The following is a 25294-nucleotide window of genomic DNA, read 5'->3' as shown; positions in this document are numbered from 1 at the left end:
TTTTCATCATTTTGGTTTTAAAATATACACTAGTCATAAATATGCTTAATTAAAGTCATTTAGGTATTAGGGCTCTTGAGTTTAAAGCAGGGAACGTAACACTTTTTCCTGAAACACCTTGAAAGAAGTTTGTTGAAAGAAGAGAGCTGTGGCATTCATCAAATGCTGACCTCTTCCTGTTACAGTCACGGCCAAACTCTTGCTAATTTAACTTGAAATGCATTAATGTAACTCACCACTATTTCGTGTGTGTTTTAGGTGTGTGGAGGTCATTGCAAAGGAAGGACAAAACCTGAAAGAGCTGTATTTGGTGTCCTGTAAAATCACAGATTATGGTATGTAAAGAGTCATTGTCCTAATTCTTTTCTAGAATTAAAAAGTTACAAAATCTTTGAAAACTTTTTAAAAGAAATCACGAGCTACTATCTCATAGAGACTATTTATCTTTATTTGTGCTAACTCTGGTCACACCCAAAGAAATTAAGAAATCATGAGACTAGGACCCAGAATAAAATGAACACGTGTATCAATTTGTCACCACATGCAGTCACACACACATGTGCATCTGTGCACACACAAACACACACACTCACATAGGGTTAACATGTATGGTTAAAAAAGCTATACAATGAAATAAACAGCAAGACAACTAAATATTTGATATAATAAATATAAAGAAGTTATTACTTGAGTTAATTTGCTTAATTTAATGTCATGTCAAATACATTCCCTGCTGACATTCCAAATGGCACACTATTTAATGCTTTACATTTTTTAAAGTGTTGGAAACTTCCACGTTTATATATGTAGGAAGTGATGGGTATATATTTGTATGCAAGAGTTTAAATTATCTTAATTTTCAATATCTCTTTAAAAGTGGAGAAAAGCAAGTTGTTTTATAAAAAAAAAAAAGAAAAGTATGTAATCATTCTGTTGGAGTAATAAAAGAAAAATAACCTAGCCTTCCCTTTTTTATTCAGCTTTATGTACTTTTTTTCTTATTAATTTGTGTATTTAATCTAGAGTTTTAACCGGGTATTTGGCTTTATGGGAGACTGAATTTCTCTTTTCTGATTTCTTAATTTGTTTGTTTAAATTTGGGACTATGCTTTCTACCTTGAGGGAAACTAATAATTCATTAAGGTTTTTTATTGTTAACTCTGACATACGCTAATAAATGACTCCAGTCTTACGATGTCATGCTGACCATCTGTCCTGGGTGGGAGAATTGTATTTTATCAGCTACTAAATTCAGCCTTTAGAAAAATTCTACTACAGCTATGATAAAAAATAACATAAAAAATATTTGACTTAAAATAATGCTAATTTCTTTTCAGAGTTTATTTTTTAGAATGGTAAATGAGTCTTGTGTGGGTTTATTCATACTGTTTCTGGGTTGTTGGGTTTTTTTTCCTGCTTATACCATGCAAAAGGAGTATTTTGATGTTTTTCTTTTCTTGTAGTTTGTTTTCTGGTTTGGCATGTTAGATTGCCACTTAGATACAGTAATTCTAAAACCTATAACTATCTCCCTGTTGTCTAGCCCTTAGAGAATTCTCTCTGTCCAACCCAGGGCATATACTCAATACAGGTAGATTTGTTAATTAATACATTCATTCATTCCACACTCTTTCCTTGGCATTCAAGCTTCTTTACCATTAGTCTACTACCTGCCCCTCCAATCTTATTTTATGTATTTCTCCCCTTTACCTATGCAGTGGCAATGTCAGATTGCTAATTGCCAGGAGAGCTACAAATTACGTTCCTTAGAATGAACTCTTCAAGGTCCTACAGTGGAAAATGATGCTAAAATTACACTCTGTCTCAGCACATGTTAAGTTCACAAGTGCAAAGAAATATTCCAGGAGATGTGGAGAAGAGAAAAAAGCTTTGGACTTGAGATACACCTGGGACCAATTTCAGTCTTTGTCTTTATCTCTTCTTTGGCCTTAGGGAAGTTCCTTCACATCTCTGAGGCTCAGTTTCCTCATTTGTAAAATGGGGAATTCATGTCTGATGTCATATTTGTGTACCCGGCACCATGTCTAATGATTAGCATTGGTAAATGTTGCCTTCCTACAGGAGGGGGACAGAGAAAAGATTTTATGCAAAATTCTTCTACCCTCTTTCCTTTCCTAGGTTTTGGAAGAGGTTTTTGTTGTTGTTGTTGCCATTGTGTATTGTTATTGTTTGTTGCTATTGTTTCTTGATGTTACCATGTTTTGGTGTTTAGAAATTTTAGGATTTTTTTCTCCAGGTGAGGCGAAAATGATGTTAAAACCTTGTCAATAGTTAAAACCTTGTCAATATGGTTTACATTTATTCACTTGGGTTGGTGGATCTCTGCACAGTAGGGTCACCTGGGGAGTTTCTAAAGCATACTGATGCTTGAGTCTTATTCAAGGCTAATTAAGTAAGAATTTCTATGAGGTGGGACCCAGGCAAAGGTTTTGTAAAACCTGCTTAAATGATGTTACATCAACCAAAGTTGAGAACGGTTGATCCAGTCCATTTGAAAGGGCCAGATATTGGACATTTAGGGGACTTCCCTGCCATAGTGATGAGAAATCTATCATAATTTTTCTGGTACCTTAGTCACTTCAGCTTTAAGCTCTCTGCCTCACCTCATCTGTCTTCCATCTTTCCTTTGGTTTTAGATATTCAAAGGGTTCATGGAAAGCCAGTTTTCATCTATTGATTCTGGTCTTCAAAACGTTGGGGCACAATTGAGGAGGGAGGGGTAAAGGTCAATAGTTTATGAGATTGTAGTATAATTGCTATTTGATTATAGAATTTAAAAAAATCACTGAAAGTTCAGCTCAGCTCAGCTCTTTTTCCCTGGTAACATGCCAATAACAGATGAATAATTTTTGTCAAAAAAGACAGCAAAAAGGATTATTCATTGTAACCAGAGAAACAGCGTGTTATTGGAGGTAACTGCTCTGCTGGGGGAGGCTGGCTGTGATCCCTTGCCCTGCATTAATTATAAATTTTAAGATGGAAAAACAGATGCCTGTTTTCTTCTTTAACTGGATAAGTGGAGATAGATTCTGTAGAACTTTTAGATTATTGAAGCTACTTAAAAATTGTAAGATTTGATGTACCCCCGATACTGGGGGAGTTTCATCTCCATAATTTCTACTCCCTAATTCTGCTTCCTGTTGCTTTACTCATATTCGAGCTAGTCTCATCCTCACCTCCTCCCTCTGTGGTGCTGCGTTTGTACTTGCTTTCATTATAGTATATGGAGATTTTTGAAGTTTTTTGCAGAATGCATAGATTCAGAAAGAGCAGTTCGCCTGGCATATCATTTGTAATTTTTGTGAAGATTCTCACAGATGTTGCATGTGGTATCATAGTACTTAGCAACACCTGGCCAGGCTGTTATGAAGTTATGTTCATTTTAATTGATATATGTTATAGTTGTCATGAAGAAAACTATCATTCTAATAGGCTTCTTATTCCCCAAATTGAACATAGATCTTTATGGTAAAAGATGGCAATTATAAACAAATCAATAATTCAGGCACAGCTAAATGGAAAATACATTCTTGGGAAATTGCTCCCTGAAGAGAAATCTAATATTGTCACTCTTCTATCACTGAACAAATATATGTTATATAGGCAGTATTGTGGGAAAAACCTCAAATTTAGGAGTCAGAGAGTTAGGTTAGAATCCAGCTTTGCCTCTTCTTTTCTTTATGACCTTGAGCAAGTTACTTAACCTCCTAGTTTTGTCATCTGTTAAGCACATATTAAAATGTACCATAAAAGGTAGTGAATATGAATTTAAAACATCTGCGTCATGCCTCGTGGCATAGTGGGTACTCATTAATTAGCAGTTCTTAAAATAATAGAATCCTCTCTTTCTCTTAAAAAGAATCAGCTCTCCTCCCCCTCTTCTTCCCCTCCCCCTCTTCCTCCCCTCCTCCTTTTCCCTCCCCCCTCCCCGCCCCAAGTGTGGCTTTCCTGTCTGTGGGAATCATGATCTAGAAGTTTGGCCTGTATTAGTCTGTACTTGTCTCGTTGACTTCTATACCTAAGCTATCTAAGCCAGATTCTTATTAGTAGGAAATAAAGGGAAAGATGCAGCAGAAAGTTTAAAATCTTTCATTTGCCTGCCTTTCTTAGGTTTCTTCCTCATCTCTTCTTCATTTTTGTTTGGAAAATTTTCTCTTGGCTCCCCTTATGCTTTCTTTTGTTCCTAGAATTGTCAGCTAATCGTTTTCAACCTACCTTTCTATTTGCCTTCAAATACTTTTCTGTTGAAAGTTCTCTTCTGGAAAATTGTACCCTTAGGATTGAAAGGACGACAAGAAGTAGAAAGTGACATGTATCCTTCAAGCCTGTGAGGGTCAGGGCCAGTCTGTCTTGGGCTGCATGGCACAGAACAGGAGGTGTAATGAACAGGATGGATGAATGAAGCGCTTGCCTCCCCTGCTGTCTCCAGAGTGAGTTTTACCAGTGTGACCCTGTGTCAGGGAGCAGTTGTAAAAAGGACCCAGGTTTCCATCTCATCTCCTTTGACTTCAGCACTCCTGGGACCCCTAGAAATATACTCTAGAGGATATCTTTTGATTTCTCTCTCAAGTTGTCAAATAAACTTTAATTAAAGAGGACTGTAAACATTTAACTACTGACATCGATATTTGGGGCCTCCAAGGTCACTGACAACCCACATACTCACTCTGTGCCACTCAGTGGGCTCTCTGTCACTCCCACAGGCTCTGGGGCTGCTATTCCAGGGCAATGTTTGGTTGCCCCTTACTCAGCTGGCAATTGGTCTGCTGTCTGATTTGGGACTTTTGAACCTAACCTCAAGGCTTGCCGCAAACCTTTTGGATTGCCCTGAGCAAAAGGTCTCCCAAGTCAAGGAGGTCACTGTTCCCACGGTTATCATTTGGGGTGTCATTTCAATTGGTCTGCCACACAACAGACATGATACATATTCATTCTGCCAGCAGATTGATTCAGCACCTACTCTGTGCTGGGGTCTGTTCTAGATGCAAGACATAAATAGTTTCTATATTCCTGGAGCTTTCATTCTGATGGGATTGAGAAGATGGGCTAACCTGCTCATTAAAAAAAAAAAAAAAAAAGTGGTAATTCATCTCCTTCTTCCAGACAAGAAGAATGGCAGGGAGTGGCCTGCTGACATTAATCTTTGCTTTGGTGTAACCCACACCTCACCTCAGCCTTGTTGACCTTCTAACATTATTGAAAGATTTATACATTGTACATTCCCTATCTCTTCTTGGGCTACCAGATCTCTTCAGCTGTTAGTTAACCCAAATTGGGATCCTGGATGCATTATCAAAATAATTAAGCACGCTGAAGAAACAAAAAGAAATCCTAACAAGCATTCTGGATTATGCTCCTATCAAGAGTGCTTCATCTTTTCTTAATCAAACCAACACTGATAAATTATTCAAGAAAAGGGCTCATACCAAACATAATTTTGCTTTTTTTATATTACTTTATTTTTCATATTATTAGGTATGCATTACATACAATGATGTTCCATTTAAAATCAAATTCCTGGTTTTTCCTTTTATATTTTGTTTCATTTTAAAATTGTATTTCAAACTGTTACAAGATTGCTGGGTAAAATTCAGCTCCTTTTGTCAGCTGGAATAACTCTAATAGTTGTAAAGTGACAGAGAAGAACTTTAGAAAATACATTTGCAAGTCAAAAAGAATGTCTTATTGTTTACTGTTGATTATTCATACTTTCTTTCCATTCTATCATTTAAATACAGATAGCTTTTATTGTTTCTAACAAAATAGTACTAAATTGCTAAATCTTCTATTGTTGCAAATTTCCCTTGTTTATATGTCCATCTTAAAAGTTATTTCTTTTCACTTCTAATTCTCTATTTTTATTCCTGGAGTTCCTTACTACTAGATTGATATGCCTACTGTTGTACTTAGCAAATATTATATTCTTTTTTTTCTTCTCAGTAATGGTTGTAATTTCTCACCAAAAATTTGGTATTTAATTGTAACTTTTTCTAAATGCTTTTCTTTGCTTAACAGCAAAGAAATTGTTGACTTTCTTCCTCAGTTCCTAGTCATCCTAAGACTGCAGCTACATAACCTTGAAATAAAAGGCTGAACAATAATAATGCTTATCACTGCGGCTTGCCATAATTGACCACAAAATCTCAAATCTTTTGAGAAGGACTTAAAGACGTTTCTTCAAGAAAGTACTCCCATAACCAATTCAAAGCCCAACTCTTGCTTCATATATAATGGAGGATTGTTGTTTTGTTTTTAATTAAGAAACCTTTAACCTACTTTTAAAAGACAAATGGACCGATTTGTATTTGATTGCTCCTAACCTTTCTTATACCTCCAAATGCATATCTGTTGTTGCTCTAAATTAATTTATTAATTTTTTTGTAAATAAATACTAAATTTCTATATTTAACTGAATTAAGTGAAACATTAACTTTCCAACTTTACTCAATTACTTTTAGCATTTCTAAAATGTAGTATTTAATTTTACTTTTAATTAGCTGTTTTTAACATTAATCTTGTAAAAGAAATTTGTCCCAAATCACATAGTCATTTCTCAGAGTTTTCATCTTTAACCCTCATTGCCTTGTGTCCTTGAGTATGCAGACTAAGCATTTGTTTTCCTTGCACTATGCTGTATTATAAAAAGAATTATTATTGATTATTATTAGTGATGAATCGATCTAAAGGGGACTGCAATGAACACCAAGATAATTGTAATAATCCTAGATCCTACGTGAGAAACAATTTCCTAATGTTAAAACTTCTTGAAAATAGACGTCTTGAGTAGTAGTGAGTTCTCTATTACAAGAATTATTCAAGCTGAGGGGCACCTGCTGGCTCAGTCGGTGGAGGATGGTACTTTTGATCTCAGGGTTGTGAGTTCGAGCCCCACATTGTGTGTAGAGATTACTTTTTAAAAATTTTAAAAAAGAATTATTCAAGCTGAGATAATCTCTTTAGGAGAATGTGGAAAGATGGAAGCATTGATTAAGGAATTGACCTATATGATGTTTAAATTCCTTTCTAATCCTGTGATTTATTCTGGACTGGTTTTGTGTTTCATTTCATTCAACAGATATTTACTGTGTAAGTGCTGGCTGGGTGGTGTGGAGAATACGGAGATGGATAGAAAGTATACACTCTTATGTTGGGAAAGAAGATAGAAGCATTGAAAAGTTTTCTAACATATTAAGCAATATGATGAGGTCAAATAAAAAAATAGGCCCTATAAGATATAGGGGCTCAGGAGGGCAGATCATCAGAGATTGAAATCGTTGGGGAAGTATCGGTGGTGGAAGAGGCATGGGAGGACAGAGATGAGAAGAAAGGGCATTTGAGGTAGTATAGCCCTAGGAAAGGCTCAGAGCAAGAACAGGTGTCTGAATGGATGAGTTTGTATGCGTTGGTTAATCTAAAGAAAGAACAGAAATCATCCAAAGTGATTACGTGCACACACGGGCAAATTTTGAAGAAACCTTATGAAAATATTCTAGTTGAAAATTCAGGGTAAGTTCCAACTTTCATCTCAACTTTTCCTGTCTTATTCACCATTCCCATGGTAACAACTTCACTTAACATATATAAAAGGAAACACTACTTTGAGTTCTAACTAATCAAGTATCCAGTTCAATTGAAAGAAATTAAATGTAACTTTTCATGACAATAATCATAATAATAGAATAGTTAACATTTTTGGGGGTTTTCTGTGGGCATTATTTATTTGATACCCTTAACACCCCACTTTAGATAGTACTGTTAGTATTTAGGCCTACAGATGTAAAAACTGAGGCCTGGAAAGGCTCAGGTTCACATAGTTTGTGAGTAGTGATGTGGTATGGGTTCAATGTCAAGTCAGTCTCTTGCATAATCACTCATAGGTCAGTGATGTGCTTACAAGTATTTATTACTAAAAAGCTTTGTTAGATTTTCCCAGTTCTCAGAGCTTAAGAAATATAACTGAATCCTGTGCTACCATGTTTGTCCATCTGTGTATAAAAAACGGTGTCAAAAAGCAGCTACCCGTTAGGATCTAATTATATAGTTATAGAACTTAATAGGTTTAATGTGCTTATTCACTATAACTTTGTTATGCCGACACCAAATACCAGTTGCATGCTGTGATTAAACATTCCCTAGCCGGAAGGTAGAGGCGCTCATTGATGTTCAGTGTGTATTCATGTATCCAGCAAATATTTTCTTAATTTCAAATCTGTATGTAATTCTTCATGAGTAAAAAAATTTTCCTACTTCTCCTTTCTAAATTTTTCCCAAAAATTTATGAAGGAAGCAGAAATATTATTGCTCTTTTTTTAATAGAGGAGAAAGTTGAGCCCAGACGGTTTTAATTAGCAAAGCTGGAACTAAAATCTCCTGCTCTAAATCGTTTACTGGATTATGTGCAGATAACTCCTCAAATGTCTCTGCTTTTCATATAGAAATAATTTCTTCATTGAAACGGTTCTTTAAAAGCAATTTTAGCCAACACTAAATGACGTAATTTCATAGCAGTTTTTTAAAATACAGATATTTCTAGAGGCATGCGGTTGTACCATTCTCAAAAACATAAGCAACTGTTCTCTTCTTTAGGTTTATCTCCCTTGAACCTGAGCTCAGAAGTTCCTCAGTGTCATCATCTGTCTCAGGTGCCCGTTACTTTTCCTCCCTTAAGGAGAGCCTCTCCAGTAATGTTCTCTGAAAAGTCAGAATGGAACCTCTCTCTGGTGTGGCTTTGCTCTCTACCTCCTCTATGCTCTTTAATTTTAGAGCACCTCATTTTTTGAGATACCGTGAAAAGTAGGAGCAGGAAGGGAGGAAAATCCAGGAGCTGCAGCTCCTCCTTCTAAAGCATCAAACCACATCTCCTCCACTCGCAAGTGTTTTCTTAGGGTTTTACTTCTCTTTGAAATGATTTTGCCCTCCCCAGTTCATGTTTGATTAAATCTTTTTTATTATTTACTGGTCAATTAGCATACTTAAGGTACTTGGCATCTAATTTATTTTGAAACAAAACAAAACAAATATTTATTAAGTTTCCCCTTAGAAAGTGACATTAACACTCATAATAAAATATAAATTGAACATTAAAATAATTGATTTTACTGTATGTCTGTCACTAGTTAGGCTCACATTATTATGTCCACTAACACTGATAGGATTGAGCTTTATAGAGGGTCTTTCTCTTTTCACTTATTAGTAGGACTACCTTATATTAAGAGCAACTTTCTGTTAATGACTTTTTGGTTTACCTGAGTTAAATTAATATAGGAAAGAAAAGAATAATACATGATTTTTTTCTCTTTATTTACCAGTTTTCAAAATATTAATTAGGCTTCCATCGTCTTCTAAACGTGACCAGTGAAGAGTTATTGTTGTTGAATTATCATTATAAACTCAGCAATCCATTGCAGTCATTTTCTTACTGATCCTCAGTTTGTCCTGTCTTTGACAGTGGAAGCTTCTTCAAGTTGGTTCCTGTGTGCTTTTGATATAGGATGATTATGTCAAGATACAATAGGCTCACTTTGTGCATTTCATAATGGAGACATGGCATCAGCTGCTTTTCTAAAGAACTCTGGTTCTTTGATGAATTAGGCTTTTTTTTTTAATTTAAAGAATTTCCTCCTTTAAAGTCTGTTGCACTCTGAATCTTATATCACTGTATTTTCTGTCTTTTATTCCTCCAGCTTAAAACTTAACTCTGTTATTTCATCACAAGTCCAATCCTCCTATTACAACTCAGCGATATCAGCCCCTGAGTTTTAAAGCATCCTCCTTTAGGGATTTCCTACGCACTAGACACTTCTAGTTTCTTATATCCAACACTCTCTTAATCTTACCTGAATGTTCTGCTTTTGGAGAAGTTAGATTTAGGACTTAGGAAGGAGAAGTAGTTTTACATTTTAGCTACTCCCATCAGCTTTTTGGAGATTTCCTTCTGATTTTGTTTGTCTCTGATTTTCTGCATTTGTTTTAAGTAAGGGCTAAAATTAGACCCCTTGGGTCCATTTGGAAATAAGTAGTAAATTGTTTAAACTGTATGGTCCTATATAATCTCATTCAGGGGCTTTCAAACTTTGTCCTACAGTGAAAAATACATTTTGCATGTATAGTGCTTGTTGTACTCTCACTAAATTGATTTCATCTCTTACTAGAATGACCAGCAGTTGACACTGCTGTGGTTCAACTTCTTCAATGTATAGATAAAAACTACATCTGTCAGTCAGTGACCTGCTCAAGAGTAGAAAACTGATGGATTTCCTTGGTACAAAATGGTCACTATTCTTGAGGTAGAAGGTGCCAGCCTTCCCATGCTCATCAAATCCCGCATGTTGCTTTTATTATCTGTGAAATAAGGGATTAGTAGTGCTTCCCTCTTATATCTTTGGGAGTAAGAGAATCAAAGAGATTCTCTTGATGATTGATTTCACCTTAGATAGATACTAAATGGAACTTTCTTCTGAGGCAAAAAAAAGGTAGTTTTGTTAATTTCCTAATTTGGTAAATCAGATGTACTTTCAACTTATATATTAAACTATTAATTTTAACCCTTATCCTAATACGTTTCCTTGGGTTTATAAGATTCAGTCACCTAAAATTTATCTGTCAAATGTGTTCCTTTTCTTGGGTTTATCTTCATGACATTAAATAAATAGTTTGAACTTTTCAACTTTTCAAACAATTGTGTTGAACTGACGTGGCTGATCCAGCCTATGTGTGTCTGTGTGCAGTGTGTGCCGAACATCTGAAAGCAACTTGTCTTTCAGTTAGAATGACTGAGTGTGGGCAGAGAAAAGGAGATTTTACAAATTAGAAATAAGAAGTAAACAAAAGAAAATTCTGTTTGTCTTCAGGGAATTACGGTACTTTTCTAGTTGATATATATGTATATATATATAGCCTTTTAAAATGAACTACATTTATACTGATACAATGTAAAATTTGCTTCCCGTGAAATTTTTATATGGTAAATAATTCTTAGAAGCAGAAAAAAAATTACATAGAAAACTAGCTAAGTATCATTTGATGATTGAATGATGATTTTTAGTCATGTCTCTTTCTTAGATGAAATCCCCCCCCCTTTTTTTCTTCCTACTATCTCTTTCCTCACCTATATGTAATTCTAGGAGCCTCTCCAAGAAAGCAGTTTGCTTTGAAGATACTTTATTTCCTCTCATAAAGGATTCTTCTGTTCTTTTAGATTTAAAATCACAATAATACCCTAGTAGGCTCCAGCCCCTTCCCTGCCCTCTGTCTGTCTGAGAATCTCTCTGAAGTCAGCTTTGGAAAGTCAGTTTTGGAGATTTGAAGTCCAGAGATGCTTCTCTGGTGTACTGAGGGCAAGACAGTTGTGCATGAAGCAGCTCATGACCAAGCTGAAATCATCCAGAATGATACTTTTTGAATGTGCTTGAGGAGAATATATTTGAAATTTTAAATCGTGTATATCCTATAGTAACAAAAACTTCTTTTAAATGAATGAGAATAATATATATATTATAATTACACATATATAATAGCATACGATTCAAGCCAATTTTGAACAGCAATAAGGAACTTAACATTTCAGCTCTACAAAATAAACGAAGACTTTGAAATTCAATCAGTCTTATTTTATGTTGAGGCAAATGTACTTGGCTTTTTCTGAGAATCGTACCTTCTGCTCTAGTTTACATAAGCAATTGCATGAAATCCTTTAAAGCATTCATTTTCAACTTTGCCAATACAACACACCTTGCATTCAAGGCTTGGAAATAATTTACTTTCTAAAGAATTATAAATGAGAACAAATTCAATAATTTCTTCTTTTCACTCACTTGGATTCTGGTAAAATTTTCTTGAGCAGCAGAAGGAGGGGTGAGTTTAGCAAGCATGTTGAAATTTGCACATAATTTGTGGGTTCTTTGTTGTCACAGCTTTTGGTGTGTGGTATTTACCAGCATACTATTATTCATTATTTACATGCTTGGGAAATGTGTTATGAAAGCCAGTCATCTCTTCTCCATATGCGTATTCCCCCCAAATTTCTGTCCTGTTCTTTTGCTTCAGCACTATTTTGGGGCTAGAGCAAATTTAGGGAATGCACCTGAGTATGTGCTGTACATGTCAGTGTTATCCATCATATTCATCATTTTGTGGAGGAAAACATGGATGCTAGGGCTGGGGGCCCTTGAGGACAATAGGACACCAAGCAGCATAAACCTGAAGAAAGACCCTCTCAACTACACACACAAAGGCACAAGAGGCTGTGCCTTTCTACAATAGGTTGCTTTTCTCATGCAGCACATACTTCATCCTTTTGCTAGATTGTTGATGTGAAACTTACTCTACTCTTTCAGATTTGTGAAAAAATACAATTTTTAAATTTCTCTTTCAAAGAAGTAGTCTTTATTTTTAATAGCCTATATAGCATATACTTTTACATTTGTTATTTTAAGATACAACATTTAAATTAGACACCTACTATAATTTCTTATGGTTTCATGGATATAGCAAGGCTCTTGAAGACAGTTTTTACATGCAGTGGGCTCTACAAATATTTACCTCTGTTTTTCAACTTTAGGAAACCAGTTGAAAATTGTAGAATTAGACTTTGAGGCTGTGTAGGGTATTTTCTGACTATTACAAATCTATCTAAATCTACAACCTGCTAGGAAAGATCGAATCCCTTCCAGCTTGTGATTGTAATATATGATTTGTGTGGACTTGAGTCTGTCTCACAAATGCATTTAATATTTCTGAACTGAGCTTCTGTTCTGTGCCAGGCAGGTTTCTAACTGTGCGTGTTCAGTCCACTGATTGACTGACTGAGAGCCAAATTATTCTTGCTAACACATACTCAATTCCCAACTACTACAGGAAAGATGGACTCCTGGGCCAAAATTGGACCCTCACTAACAAAGCTTGCTTTCTGCCACTAGTAATACTTACACAATGAATGAAAATTCAGTGACCTATATTCTTCCATTTAAATCCTTAAAAATTTAAATTAAAACTTTGTCAACAGTAATTCTAACCATACTGAGGCAAAAAGAGTGTTCCCTGCAATCTGGCAGCACTAAATGTAATTCATAACTATCAAAAATCCGTTTTCTGTGCATAACTTTAAAGAACGCTCCTGATGTCTTGAAAATTCCATGCAATTTTCTTTAAAAGTTGGTTTGGAATGCCACTGTGCATCTTGAAGCCCACATACAGTGAGTTAAATTACAGCAATAGCATATTTCTCAAGCACCATATAGTTGCAAATCCTTTATCCTGAAGTACATAGTGAAGGATTTTCTCCTTGAACAGTGAAGGAAGTTGAACTTTGGGGTTGTTTCAATTTAACACATGATGTGCTGCACACTTAAAGCTGTGTTTTGCCTTTCCTACCTCTTCTTCTTTATTCATCCCCACTTCCTGTAAAAGGAATTAAGTATATAATGCCGATTATAAAACTGGATCCGTGCTATCACTTTTCTCAAAGCATCATTTCCCCATGCTGCCGAGTGTAAGTACTTCCTTTTCAGTGGGTTAATCTAAATGCAGAGTAGAAGGCTGTTTATTCTTCACCCCCATTTCTGTCACTTCTTTATGACCACTACTGGTCTTCTCTGAGTCAGTAAATGGCATCGCTATTCACCTTGTTATTCCAGCCAAAACTTAGTTGTCCCTGATGCCTCACTTTTTTCTTCCTCTCATCCACCCATTAATAAGCCAGGTCAGCTCTACCCTTGAAATATATCTCAAATAGAGCCAACTCCACTGATAACTGCACTGGCCACTTAATTGTATTTCCTATTTGTCTTCTTACTTTATAGTCTGTTTATCATAGAGCAGCTACAATGAACCTTCTAAAAAATTCCTGAATGAAGGAACAAATTGAAATGTTATCTAAATTAATTGGTTCATGACTTTAGCAATATGCTATTTGTCCTGGGTTATAGACCTAAAACCATGAGAAACACTAAAAATTAAGCATGTAGACGCTTTGCCTACCGTGAGATCTTACTATGTGCAGCTTTAAACATTTAGACATTAAGCCTTCATAGGCCCCCATTGGCACAGTCTGTTCAGAATGATGAGGATGGGAAGCTGAGCTTGCCAGAGGGCAGTGTCAGGTAGTCCTTTTCTGTAGGAGACCTTGCAGCAGTCCATGTCACAGCTCACCCAGCAGTCAGTGAAGTATTTTCTTTTACCAACAGAGGAAGGCTCAAGTGCAAGGAGATGAGATCCACATAGTGTGGTTATGGGCACTGCCCTGGCTTAGAAACATCAAACTTCCAAGAACTAATATCTCATGGAATGATCAGTAGGCATAGGATCTAGCATCCCTGCAAGTTACATGACTAGATATAAGAATTACTGCACTGAAGGAATCCAAAGCAGTAGTGTCCCCATCAGGTATTTATTTATACTTCTCTTAAACTACACAGATACTATCTACCAATTAGCTGTCATTGTAACTTTAAAGCAATGTTGCCAAGTAACGTGGTTAATGTACCATTTTAGGGGAACACATCTGGGAAGTTAACCAAAGGTCAACTTCTATTCAGAAAAGGAGACCTTTGTTAGCTCTTTACCTACTGTAGGATCTTTAAATCAGCTTTAGATTTGACATTAATTTTAACATTATCTTGTATTTATTAGAGGGCAGATATCTCACTACCATATTTCTTGCTTTTTCTGCCCAGTGTTGTTTTTTTGTTTTTGTTTTTAAAGAAACAGACATTTTACTCCTAAAATTTAGATGAAAGGAGTAAGCCATTCGGCAGGATGGCACTGCTGTCTCTGTACACCTCTGTTCCTGCCTCTAGACTACTCTGGTCCAGCTGGGCCTGGCCTCACTGGGCACTCTGAAACCTTACACACAGTCCAGACTTAGTGGCAGGTACAAGCACTTTTAGATTTGAGGGAGAAGGCCTAGCTAACACCAGGCAGCAAAATCACTACGACTATTGCTTGTGCCTCATATATCAGTCTGGTCCCAAAACGGACACAACTAAACTAAAAAAAAAGTCATTGAAAATTTGCCACTGTAGCAATTTGCTTTGCTATTGTTCGAAAGACCTGTAAACTGGCACCTAGTATCCCCTAACCAGCACATTGTTCTTGGAAAAAAAGCTGTCAGTTTTGTAAACATCTTTTAAAGCAGGTGTTTCTATTATTAAATCTCCTGGGGCAGGGGGATGAGGAGTCAAAATTGAAAACTTCTGGCTAATACAATTATTAGTGGGAAACTATTGCAAGAATGTGTTATATAATGTGCTACAAATTCCATCTAGAAGTATTTCCAGCTAGCTTTATTACAGGTTCTGAGATTATGGAAGACAGAAATTTCATCCTATAGGATTGGGCTAAAAGATTATCAGGCTTGAGAGCTATAGGAGCCATCAGAAAATACTGATTTCTTTGAAGCCCCTGCTTTTTAAAGAGTAGGAAACTGAAGTTCAGTTTACCCCAACTCCAGAACCAGAACAAAGCTGTCCTCTTTCCCCAGCTGGAGGCCTTGTTCTCCCACAAAAATCACCTGCTTCCCCCATCTTCTAACCTCAGGCTTCTTTGTGAGACCAGTCAGGCTTCCCTCAGAATTGGGAAGGGGGTAGAAAATACGTTTATTATTCAAGTAAATCATGTTACAACAGAATAGTATTTCTTTGGTATATTCATATTAGAAATGTTCTTTATTAACTTCTTATATAAATTTTTTAAAAAGATTTTATTTATTTATTTGACAGAGAGAGACACAGCGAGAGAGGGAACACAAGCAGGGGCATAGGGAGAGGGAACCCGATGTGGGGCTCGATCCCAGGACCCTGGGATCATGACCTGAGCCGAAGGCAGACGCTTAATGACTGAGCCACCCAGGCATCCCAACTTCTTATATAAATTTAAAAAATAATATATAATTTCTTACCTAGTAGTTTAGATTAGGTAGGATAACGTTATTTGTCAGTTTATTCAAGAATGGGGAAAGTTGTGTTTGTGAAGCAAAATGTGTAGGGCATTTATGCAGAAGTATTTTAAAAATATAAGATCACAACTTTAGTTTACCCAGTTCTTGAATGATATTTAGCTGTGTATACAATATTAAAATTACAGTTATTTTCTCTCAGTACTTTGAAGATATTGTTCCACTGTCTTCTGGCTTCCATTGTATTGAGGAAACTGACAATCATCATTCCTTTGTTAGTGATTCCTTTTTTCTCTGCTGGTAATACTTTTTTTTTTTCCTTTTAGTGGTTCTGCAGTTTTTCTATGACAGCTCTACTTATGTATTTCTTTTTTATTTATCATGCTTAGAATTTGCAGAACATCTTAAATCTGAGACTCAGTTCTTTATTTTATTTTTTTAATTTAATTTTTTAAAATTTTTATTTAAATTCCAGTTAGTTAACATACAGTGTAATATTAGTTTCAGGCGTCCAATTTGGTGATTCGACACTTCCATCCATCACCCTGGTGCTCATCACAGCAGGTGCCCTCCTTCATCCCCATCACCCATCTCACCAACCCCCACCCATCTCCCCATCAAAATGATTTTTTGCTGGTTTTGGAAGGCAGCAGAAAGGGCCAAGTGGAAAACCCTGTACCCTACCTTACATCTGCCCTGCTGGGTTCATTTTCTATTACTGTGTAACAAATTACCACATATTTAGCAGCTTGACATGGTTAAATTTGTTATTTCACAGGTTCCATGGGTCAGGAGCCCAGCATGTTTCAAATGGGTCCTCACAAGGCTGAAAACAAAATTTTGGCCAACTACATCCTCATCTTGAGGTTCAACTAGAGAAATACCCACTTCCAAGCTCTTTTAGGTGGTTAGAAGAATGTATTTTTTTGATGCTATATGACTGAAGTCTCCATGTTCTTTCTAGCTATTGGCTGAGGGCCACTCTCAGCACCTAGAGGATGTTCTTGGAGTCCTGCCATGTGGCACTCAGTATAGATAATCTACAACATGGCTGTTTATTTCTTCAGGGCCAACAGGAGTATTTTGGTTTCTTCCTTCACAAAGGGCCCACCCAGCTTTTTTTTTTTTTTTTGAGACTCAGTTCTTTAATCAGTCTGGGGCAAGTTTCAGTTATTATGTTCTCAAACATTGCCTTTCTTCCATTATCTCTGTGCTTTGCTTCTTGATACTTAGTTAACTTAATTTAGTTAATCACATATTAGACTTTCTTGTCTATTAATCTCTTTTATATTATCCATCCCTGTGTTATAAAGAATGCTATCTTCAGATCTGCCTTCCAATTAATTAATTTTTTTCTTCAGCTCTATCTTATTTACTCTTTAAGTTGTCTGTTGCATTTTGAATTTTGGTGATCATAGTTTTAATTTTTAGAAATTCTGATTCATTTTTATATAGTCTTTTTATTTATTCATGTTTTCAGTTTCCTTTTTATTTCTCAAACAGTTTAAATATATATTTATTACATTTATGATCTTGTAATCTAAAATCTGAAGTCCTCTTGGGCTTATTCTTGTTTTTGTTTTGCTTTGTGTTTTAACTGTGAGCTCCTCTGAGCTTTATTTGTGGCACTGCAATCAGACTTGGGCTAATGGATGTGCCTCCAAAGATCTGTGTTTGCTTCCACCAGGAACTCTGGGGCACTACCAATTTGGACAAATGAGTTTGAGTTTATTTCTTGTGTAGGGGTTTCCAAGAGCAGTAATAAAGGGTAATTCACAGTCCAAATTTATGTGAGGGATGGTCTAGGGCTTCAATTCTCAGATGAGCTAGCTTTCCCCTCTCAGCCCTACCTGGCCATTAAACTCAGACTACCAAGATTAGCAAGTGTCCCCCAGGTAATTGTGGCATTCTTCCTTAATTTGGGGGTCCTTAATTTTTTTCACTTTCTTTTTTTAAAAGAACTTTATTTATATATCATAAAATATATAAGTGCACAACTCGATTATTTTAGTAAATTAACAGAATTATACAACTATCATCAAAATCCAGTTTTAGAATATTTCTACCACCCCAGTGAAATCCTCTTATCTGTTAACAGTTAATCCCTATTCCTATATCCAACCCCAGGCAACTGCTATTCTACTTTCTGTCTATATAGATTTGCCTTGTGTGGACATCTCATATAAGCAGAATCATACAAGATGTGGTATTCTGCATGTGCCTCTTTCACTTAGCATTATCTTTTTGAGATTCATTTATGTTATGGCATGTCTCAATATTGCATCCCTTTTTACTGCTCTATAGTATTCTCATTGTATGCACATACCATATTTCCTTTATTTATCAGCTAATAGACATTTGGGTTGTTTCTACATTTTTACTATTATGAAACACTATTATGAACACTCTCATGCAAATCTTCATATGGGCACTTTTTCATTTATCTTGAGTGGATACTTAGAAGAATTGCCAAGTTGTATGGTAAATTTTTATTTGCTTTCTTACAAAGTCAGCTGTGTAGTTTGAAGAATGCTTATTATATTTCATCCAGCATTTCTAGCTATTTTGTAGTAAAAAGATTTTTTGGTATATCTGGAGCACAACAGTGTTTGAAAAGAAGTTTTTTTGTTTGTTTTTTTATAAATCATAAACTATATTTTAGAAATTGTAATATCAGTTACTTTAACTTTCTCAAAAACTCAGTTCAATTTCCAATTTAGAGTTATAAATTGTTTCTTGTTAGTTCATATTTTATCTAAAATACTTCCTTATAGAACTTATTTTTGTTCCAAATCTCTCCAGTCAGCTTCCTATAAAAGTTTCTAATTATGTGTGTTTGTTACTCTTTCACTAATACCTTATTTTTAAATCATGTCAGTGTGAGTTGAAAATCTTATTTTTTTTAATCCTGTGGACTCTAATTTTATTCTTTTTTTATGTTTATTGTTATGTTAATCACCATACATTACATCATTAGTTTTGGATGTAGTGTTCCATGATTCATTGTTTGTGCATAACACCCAGTGCTCCACGCAGAACGTGCCCTCCTTAATACCCATCACCAGGCTAACCCATCCCCCCACCCCCTCCCCTCTAGAACCCTCAGTTTGTTTTTTAGAGTCCATTGTCTCTCATGGTTCATCTCCCCCTCCGATTTCCCCCCCTTCATCTACAATTTAATAAGGGAAATTTGTGAGTTGAAATTTTTGTTATTTGAAAATATTCACTTGCAAGATAGTGATCTTATCTGTGTGTTTACCTTTCTCTCCACTCCCTCCCTCAGTGTGTGTGTGTGTGTGTGTGTGTGTGTGTGTGTGTGTGTGTGTGTGTCTTTCTCCCTTTTTTTGTAGTTATTATAGTCATCAAAGTCCCTTACCAGCACAGGAGGAAAACACCGATAGAATGTCAAATGTGTTAGCCACAAGATACTTTTGTTTGTCATTTGTTTTAGTTTTTATTGTAGGACACAGGGAACTGCCCCAAAGAAGTGAGTTTCTCTTCTTCCCTGTCAGCCAAAGAATTAAGTTGAAAGAAATACATTTTTAATTTATTCAAATATCCAAATTTAGACTACTGGAATTCTACTTTTGTTATTAGAATGAGCATTGACTTAAGAAATTTGTAATGCTAAAGTCATTTAATTGGAAATTAATTCCATTTCAGAGACTTGGTTTGGACTTGCTGTGCTTTCATTAAAATCATAAAAACATCCACATTTAAACCATCCTTATTTTTCTTTTTGGGATCTTCTTTTCCCTAAAGTGAATCACAACAAGTAAGTAATTACAGTTGTTATATATAAAAAATATTGCTCAACTAGCAAAGTCTACTACCATATGTGAAGAGAATTTTTCTTCCCTCCACCCTTAGGTTATTTAGGACTATGAGGACAACAGTCTGTTATTGTTATTCTCTTTGAGGTTTTGTATTTGCAGATGAGCGTAATGATTCTGTGCATCAGCTACTCCATAATTTCATGTGTCTGTGGTAGATGGAAGTGGCCACCAGTATTTTGATTACCTGTCACCTATAAGCACTTTGTGATTCAGGGGCTTGTGTTATATTCCACCTAGTAGATGACATTACTTTACTAGCTAAATGATTTAAAATAATTTATTGTGTTATGTTTCTCTTTTTCTTTACAACAAAATCATTTTTGTAAGATCTTTCTAAATGGATATTGTTTTTGTTCATGGAAAATTTCAAGATCATAAGGTTGATTTAAATGCTTTTAACCAATCACTTATCATTAATGCACTGAATCATCATGGAGATGCTGAGAGCAATTTAAGGTTCTGGTATATGATACTCTCTGGTGAGACTTTATTGTCTTGAGATTCTGGCATATCTATCTTAATATAAAGTTGAAGATAGAGTTTTTAGTCAGTGTATGGATTACATTAGTATAGGATGTTATGAAATATACTCTTCCATCAAGTATATGTATTAAATTTAGCAGTAATCAGATATCCGTTGTCATTTCTAAAATATTGTTATTGTGTTTTTGAGTGTGCCATTTAAAAAAGAGACTTTATTTTTCTTGGTAGAGTCTCTGAAACAAACAAGTAACAAAAAAGATGATTAACATATAGATGTAAGTAGAACTCTGCCTTTAGAAGGAAGGAATCTGTCCTCGTGTCTTCCTATGTATCTCCCATTACTGACTATAACCACTTCCTTTGGTTTCTACCCTAGCCTGAGGAAGCCTCAGCAGTAAATGTACAAGAAGCTTCTGGTTAGACCAGAAGTCAGCCTCACCTTCAAGGTTGCAAGGGTGATGTTGTTGTTATTGTTATTATTATTTGCATTTGCATATAAAATAATAATAAAGCAGCTTTCATTTATAGAGCATACTAGAAGCTCGTTTATAGCAAATCTTGACGGGAGTATTATTCCCATTTACAGATAAGTAAATGGAGAGGCCTGGAAAGTTCTGTAATTTGCCCAAGGTTATTTAGCTAGAACACAAATCTAAATGTATCCGATTTTAAAACTCATTCACATAACCTCTATTCCCAGGCTACTCTGACTTTTTTGGTTTGGAAGATTCCTGGTTTCTGCCCTCCTTGTCTTGCCTTTCATTATCTCCTTCCTGCTTGTTCTTAATTGATACCCCTTTTAACTTATTTATTTGCCTTGACTGTGGTATATGAATGCATCTCCACTCTAAAGACTGCTGAGTAGTTTATGCTTAAGCACCAAAGAGCATGAATATTCACTTATCCATTCCTTTAATCAATTAACAAGTGTTTTTTGAGTATCTATTATGTGTAAAGTACTCTACAAGATATTTTAGGAAGCATGAAGAATCGGATAAACCTGCCTTCTTTTGCCTATATGCTGTTTGAGAGCAAGGTCTAAGAAATATAAGAATGAAGGGAAGAATAAAAAGAAACACCTAAAGGAGTTGGAAGTGGTTGACTTCCGGAAGTAGGGCTTGGAAATGAGGACATGTACAACATGAGACTGCTGGTTGTGATATATTTTTTTAACATTTTAAAAAATTAATTTATTTTAGAAAGAGAGAGAGCATGGGGGAGGGGCAGAGGGAGAGGGAAAGAGGGAATCTCAAGCAGACTCCACATCAAGTACAAAGCCCAATGGGGGATTTGATCTCATGATCTTGAGATCATGACCCAAGCTGAAACCAAGAGTCGAATGCTTAACTGACTGCACCACCCAGGTGCCCCTAACTTTTTTTTTTTCAAACAATATGCATGTATTATTCTGATAAAAGTAAAAACAAAAAGAAACAAATTTCAAAAAGAAAAACATTCCATTGGGGCATCTGGGTGATTTAGTCAGTTAAGTGTCTGCCTTCGGCTCAGGTCATGATCTCAGGGTCCTGGGATTGAGCCCTGCGTCAGACTCTCTGCTTAGTGGCAAGTCTGTTTCTCCCTCTCCTTCTGTGATCTCTCTTGCTTTAGCTCTCTCTCAAATAAATAAAATCTTAGAAAAGAAAAACATTCTAAACTGTGGTAGAAGAGTAGGGATGTAGGTCACTGTTGTAAGAAAGCTCTAGATGTTTCAAAACTATGAGAATCTTATGTGGCTGATACCTAAGATGAAGGGGAAATATGAATATTTATTGAAGACCTAGTTCATGCCTGTCACTATACTAGATCTAGGAACACAAAGGCAAAATATTAAGGTACTTATCTTCATCTCCTCCCTCTCAACTGATCTTGGCTGGAGTGATAGCCCTGAACAATATAATGTGATGAATGGGATATATGATGATATCAATATATCAGATATCTGAAGAGTGTAGAAAAGTTATCTGAGGGTATCACTGAAGGCAAGGACAGATCACCAGCAGACAAGGAGGGAGATGGGGGCACAGCAGAGCTCTGAGCAAGCTTGGCATAATTGAGAAGAACAAGGCAGTTGCCTGTGGTGAATTCTCAGAGATGAGAGTGGAAAGAAGTTTGGAGTGAGATGTTGGCAAGCTTTAACTCTGAAGAATTTAGACTTTATGCTATAAATGTTGGGACTTATTGGAGGTGTTGGAGGAGGAAAGTGACAAAATCCAGTTTATCTTCCAAACCAGAACTCTAGCAGTGGTGTGGAGGATGGGTTGCAATGAGGAGAGATTGTGAAGAAGAGGCCAAGAAAGAGGGAAGATATTGGAGTAGTTTAGGAAAGAGATGACAAATCTCAGGTTTCTCAGAGCTTTTGCTTTTGCTTTTGCTTTTGACTTTCTGACCTCAAAGTAAACAAACACACACATATACATATATATACATTTATATACACACACACACTGAAATCTGGTATTCTAGTGACATCTATGTCACTAAATATATTTAGAATTAATATTTAAAATATATATTTAGAATTAAGTTCTTCAAATCTTATGTCCGTAGATCACTATACTGAAGAGCAAAACGTTTCAGGTAGCAATGTAACATGCTAAATACCTACTGAATCCTATTACAGGAACATCTGTGACTCAGGAAGCAGTTGGCAAATGTAAATCTTAATGAAGTTCAACTCCTCTTGTTTGAGTTGAAGAGAGTATTTCTCATGTACTATCACTTCCTTGAATGGGAAATATCTTTGATTCTCATTCTAGGCCAACACTGTCTAATAGTAATGTAATGCAAGCCACAAATGTAAGCTACATATGTAATTTCAGATTTTCTAGAAGTGCATTGAAAAAAGTGAAAAGAAATTGGTGAAATTCATTTTAATAATGTATTTTATTTAATAAAATATATCTGAAACATCATTTCAGCATGTAATCAAGTGAAAATATTACTACTGAGATATTTTACATTCTCTTTTATATACTACATCTTTAAAATCTGTTGTGTATTTTACATTTACAGCATATCTCAATTCTGACTATCCATGTTTCAAGTGCTCAATAGCCATGTGTCGCTAGAGGCTACTGTATTGGAGTGCAGCTCTAGATTATCAATCTTTAGTGTAAAACTCCATTTTAGGATTCATTCTAAATTTAGTGACATATGAGAAAAATGGATGTCAGTGTAACTTGTTTTTTTTTTTTCCCCTTGTGGCAAAGATGTAACCCAGTCACTGAACATGGATTTCATTTATTTTATTACCTTGTTGAATCAGGTTGTTAATTCATCCATCTAGTTAATAGACCTTAAGTTTACTTCCTTCTTCATCTTTCTGAGGCTTTTTTCCCTCTTTTTATAATCTTATCCTTCTGTTCTCAGCTGTAGGATAATTTATAAATAAAGTGACTGTTCATCTGACATCCTGGAAGATAGGAACAAATCAGACAGAAATAGAAAGGAACCCATCTCTTTCACAACTCCTTGCCCTCTTGTAATGAAACCTGTATTGTTTGATATGATAATGAATTCTTGAAATTATTTTCAAGAGACCATCTCCTGAATACTCTTGAGTATTGAATAGCAAGAAGCACTCTTCTGCATGGGGACATGTGGAGGGGTCATGGAGGCTCCGTGGAGTAGATACCCTGTAGAAGACATGTACCTGATTTCTGGACCATGTGTTATGATGAACCCCTGCAGATGATGACGTGTCAGTAGAATACCAGAGTTCAGCATTTCACTACTACATGTAAGTTGGGAGAGGGCAAGAAGACTAGCTCTGAGTATTTTATTAGTAATTTAACATTTAGTGGATCCCTTAGTCTTCTCATTATAGATCTTCAATATCTTTATTATTGTTGTTGTACTGATAAGGAAATATCTGAGTATATGCAAATGTTGCCTAAGGATACAAAGTAATGCTAGAGATAGGATTTAAACCCAGATATCTCTGCCCTAAATCTGGTATCCTTTCCATCACAATATGCTGTGTGCTTAGATAAAATCTTTCATCCTTGAACACTCGATGCTGTGAGTGTTCAGTGGAACAAGGTGAAGAGGAGCTAGGAGACAGTTTCTAGTCTCTGCCCTACCATTAACAAAGTATATGAACATACGCAAATTCCTTATCTTCTAATATTTTACATCTAAATCTGTCTCAGGCAATGTGCAAGGAGTAGTGAAGTTAGTAATGCAACCCATTTTCTACAAGAGGTACCATGGTAAAGTACAGTTGTCTCTGTCCTTCAAGGTCACCATCGGCTTGAAGGCAGTTGGAGGCTTTAATATTTGGGAGTCAAGCAGGCCCATGTTCAGAACCCAGTCTTGCTTCTTAATATCTGTATGAAGATGGGCAAATTATTTAGTCTTTCTTTAGACAATTTCTTTGTCTATGAATCAGACTGTTAGAAAGATTCAATGAGAAAATGTAGTAGATGGAATTTGTCCTTTACTTTTCCTATCAGAAAAAAAATGAGTTTCATTCATAAAACACATCTCATATACGGGTTAAGTTCTTAGTGTCAGAGGATTCAGAGAAGGGAAAAGATCATTGGGAACTGGGGTGTGATCAGAGAAGATTTCAGAAGGGATGAAGATGTCAGGCTGGTGGAGGGAGGAAGGAAGGAAAGAGGAAGGAAGGGAGGGAGGAAAGGAAGGAAAGGAAGGAAGGGAGGGTGGGAGGGTGGATGGATGGATTTGGACAGGAAAACTGGGCAATAACAGTGAGAGCAGTATCACAGGAACAAAGGTGACAACAGATATGGCATATATGAGAACATTTGGAATTTGTAATGATTCTGAGCATTTTGACATGGTTCAAGTTAATGAGCTTTTGGTCATAAGCTAACCATAAAATTAAGTAGCTTCTTCTGCCTGAGTGTTTAATTGTATCTAAACAGATAAATCTGTTGTAGTGGGTCTCTTCCAGACTCAGCTACCCTGTGTACTTCACCAGCTGCCAATTTCAGGTTTTTGTCTGAATGTCTCCTTTGATGTCTGCATTTTTCCATTTCAGTGTTCCAAGTCCAGAACTTTCACCTTCTTTTAGGATAACAGCTTTATGTCTTTTATT

At 35.8% G+C, this 25294-nt stretch overlaps 1 protein-coding gene across 2 annotated transcripts in view; it reads left to right on the top strand.

The window, feature by feature from the left end:
- Positions 1-25294, top strand: part of FBXL17 (F-box and leucine rich repeat protein 17) — a 504150-nt gene that overhangs the window by 342604 nt on the left and 136252 nt on the right. For both annotated transcript variants that reach the window (XM_027606064.2, XM_027606063.2), the window contains one exon: positions 259-335. In XM_027606064.2, the coding sequence (XP_027461865.1) occupies positions 259-335 (77 nt within the window). The remainder of the gene's footprint in view (positions 1-258; positions 336-25294) is intronic.

Source organism: Zalophus californianus, chromosome 5 (genome assembly GCF_009762305.2).
Source record: "Zalophus californianus isolate mZalCal1 chromosome 5, mZalCal1.pri.v2, whole genome shotgun sequence".
Lineage (NCBI taxonomy): Eukaryota > Metazoa > Chordata > Mammalia > Carnivora > Otariidae > Zalophus > Zalophus californianus.
Note: the sequence above shows the minus strand (reverse complement) of the source record. Positions and strands in the feature narration are given on the sequence as shown.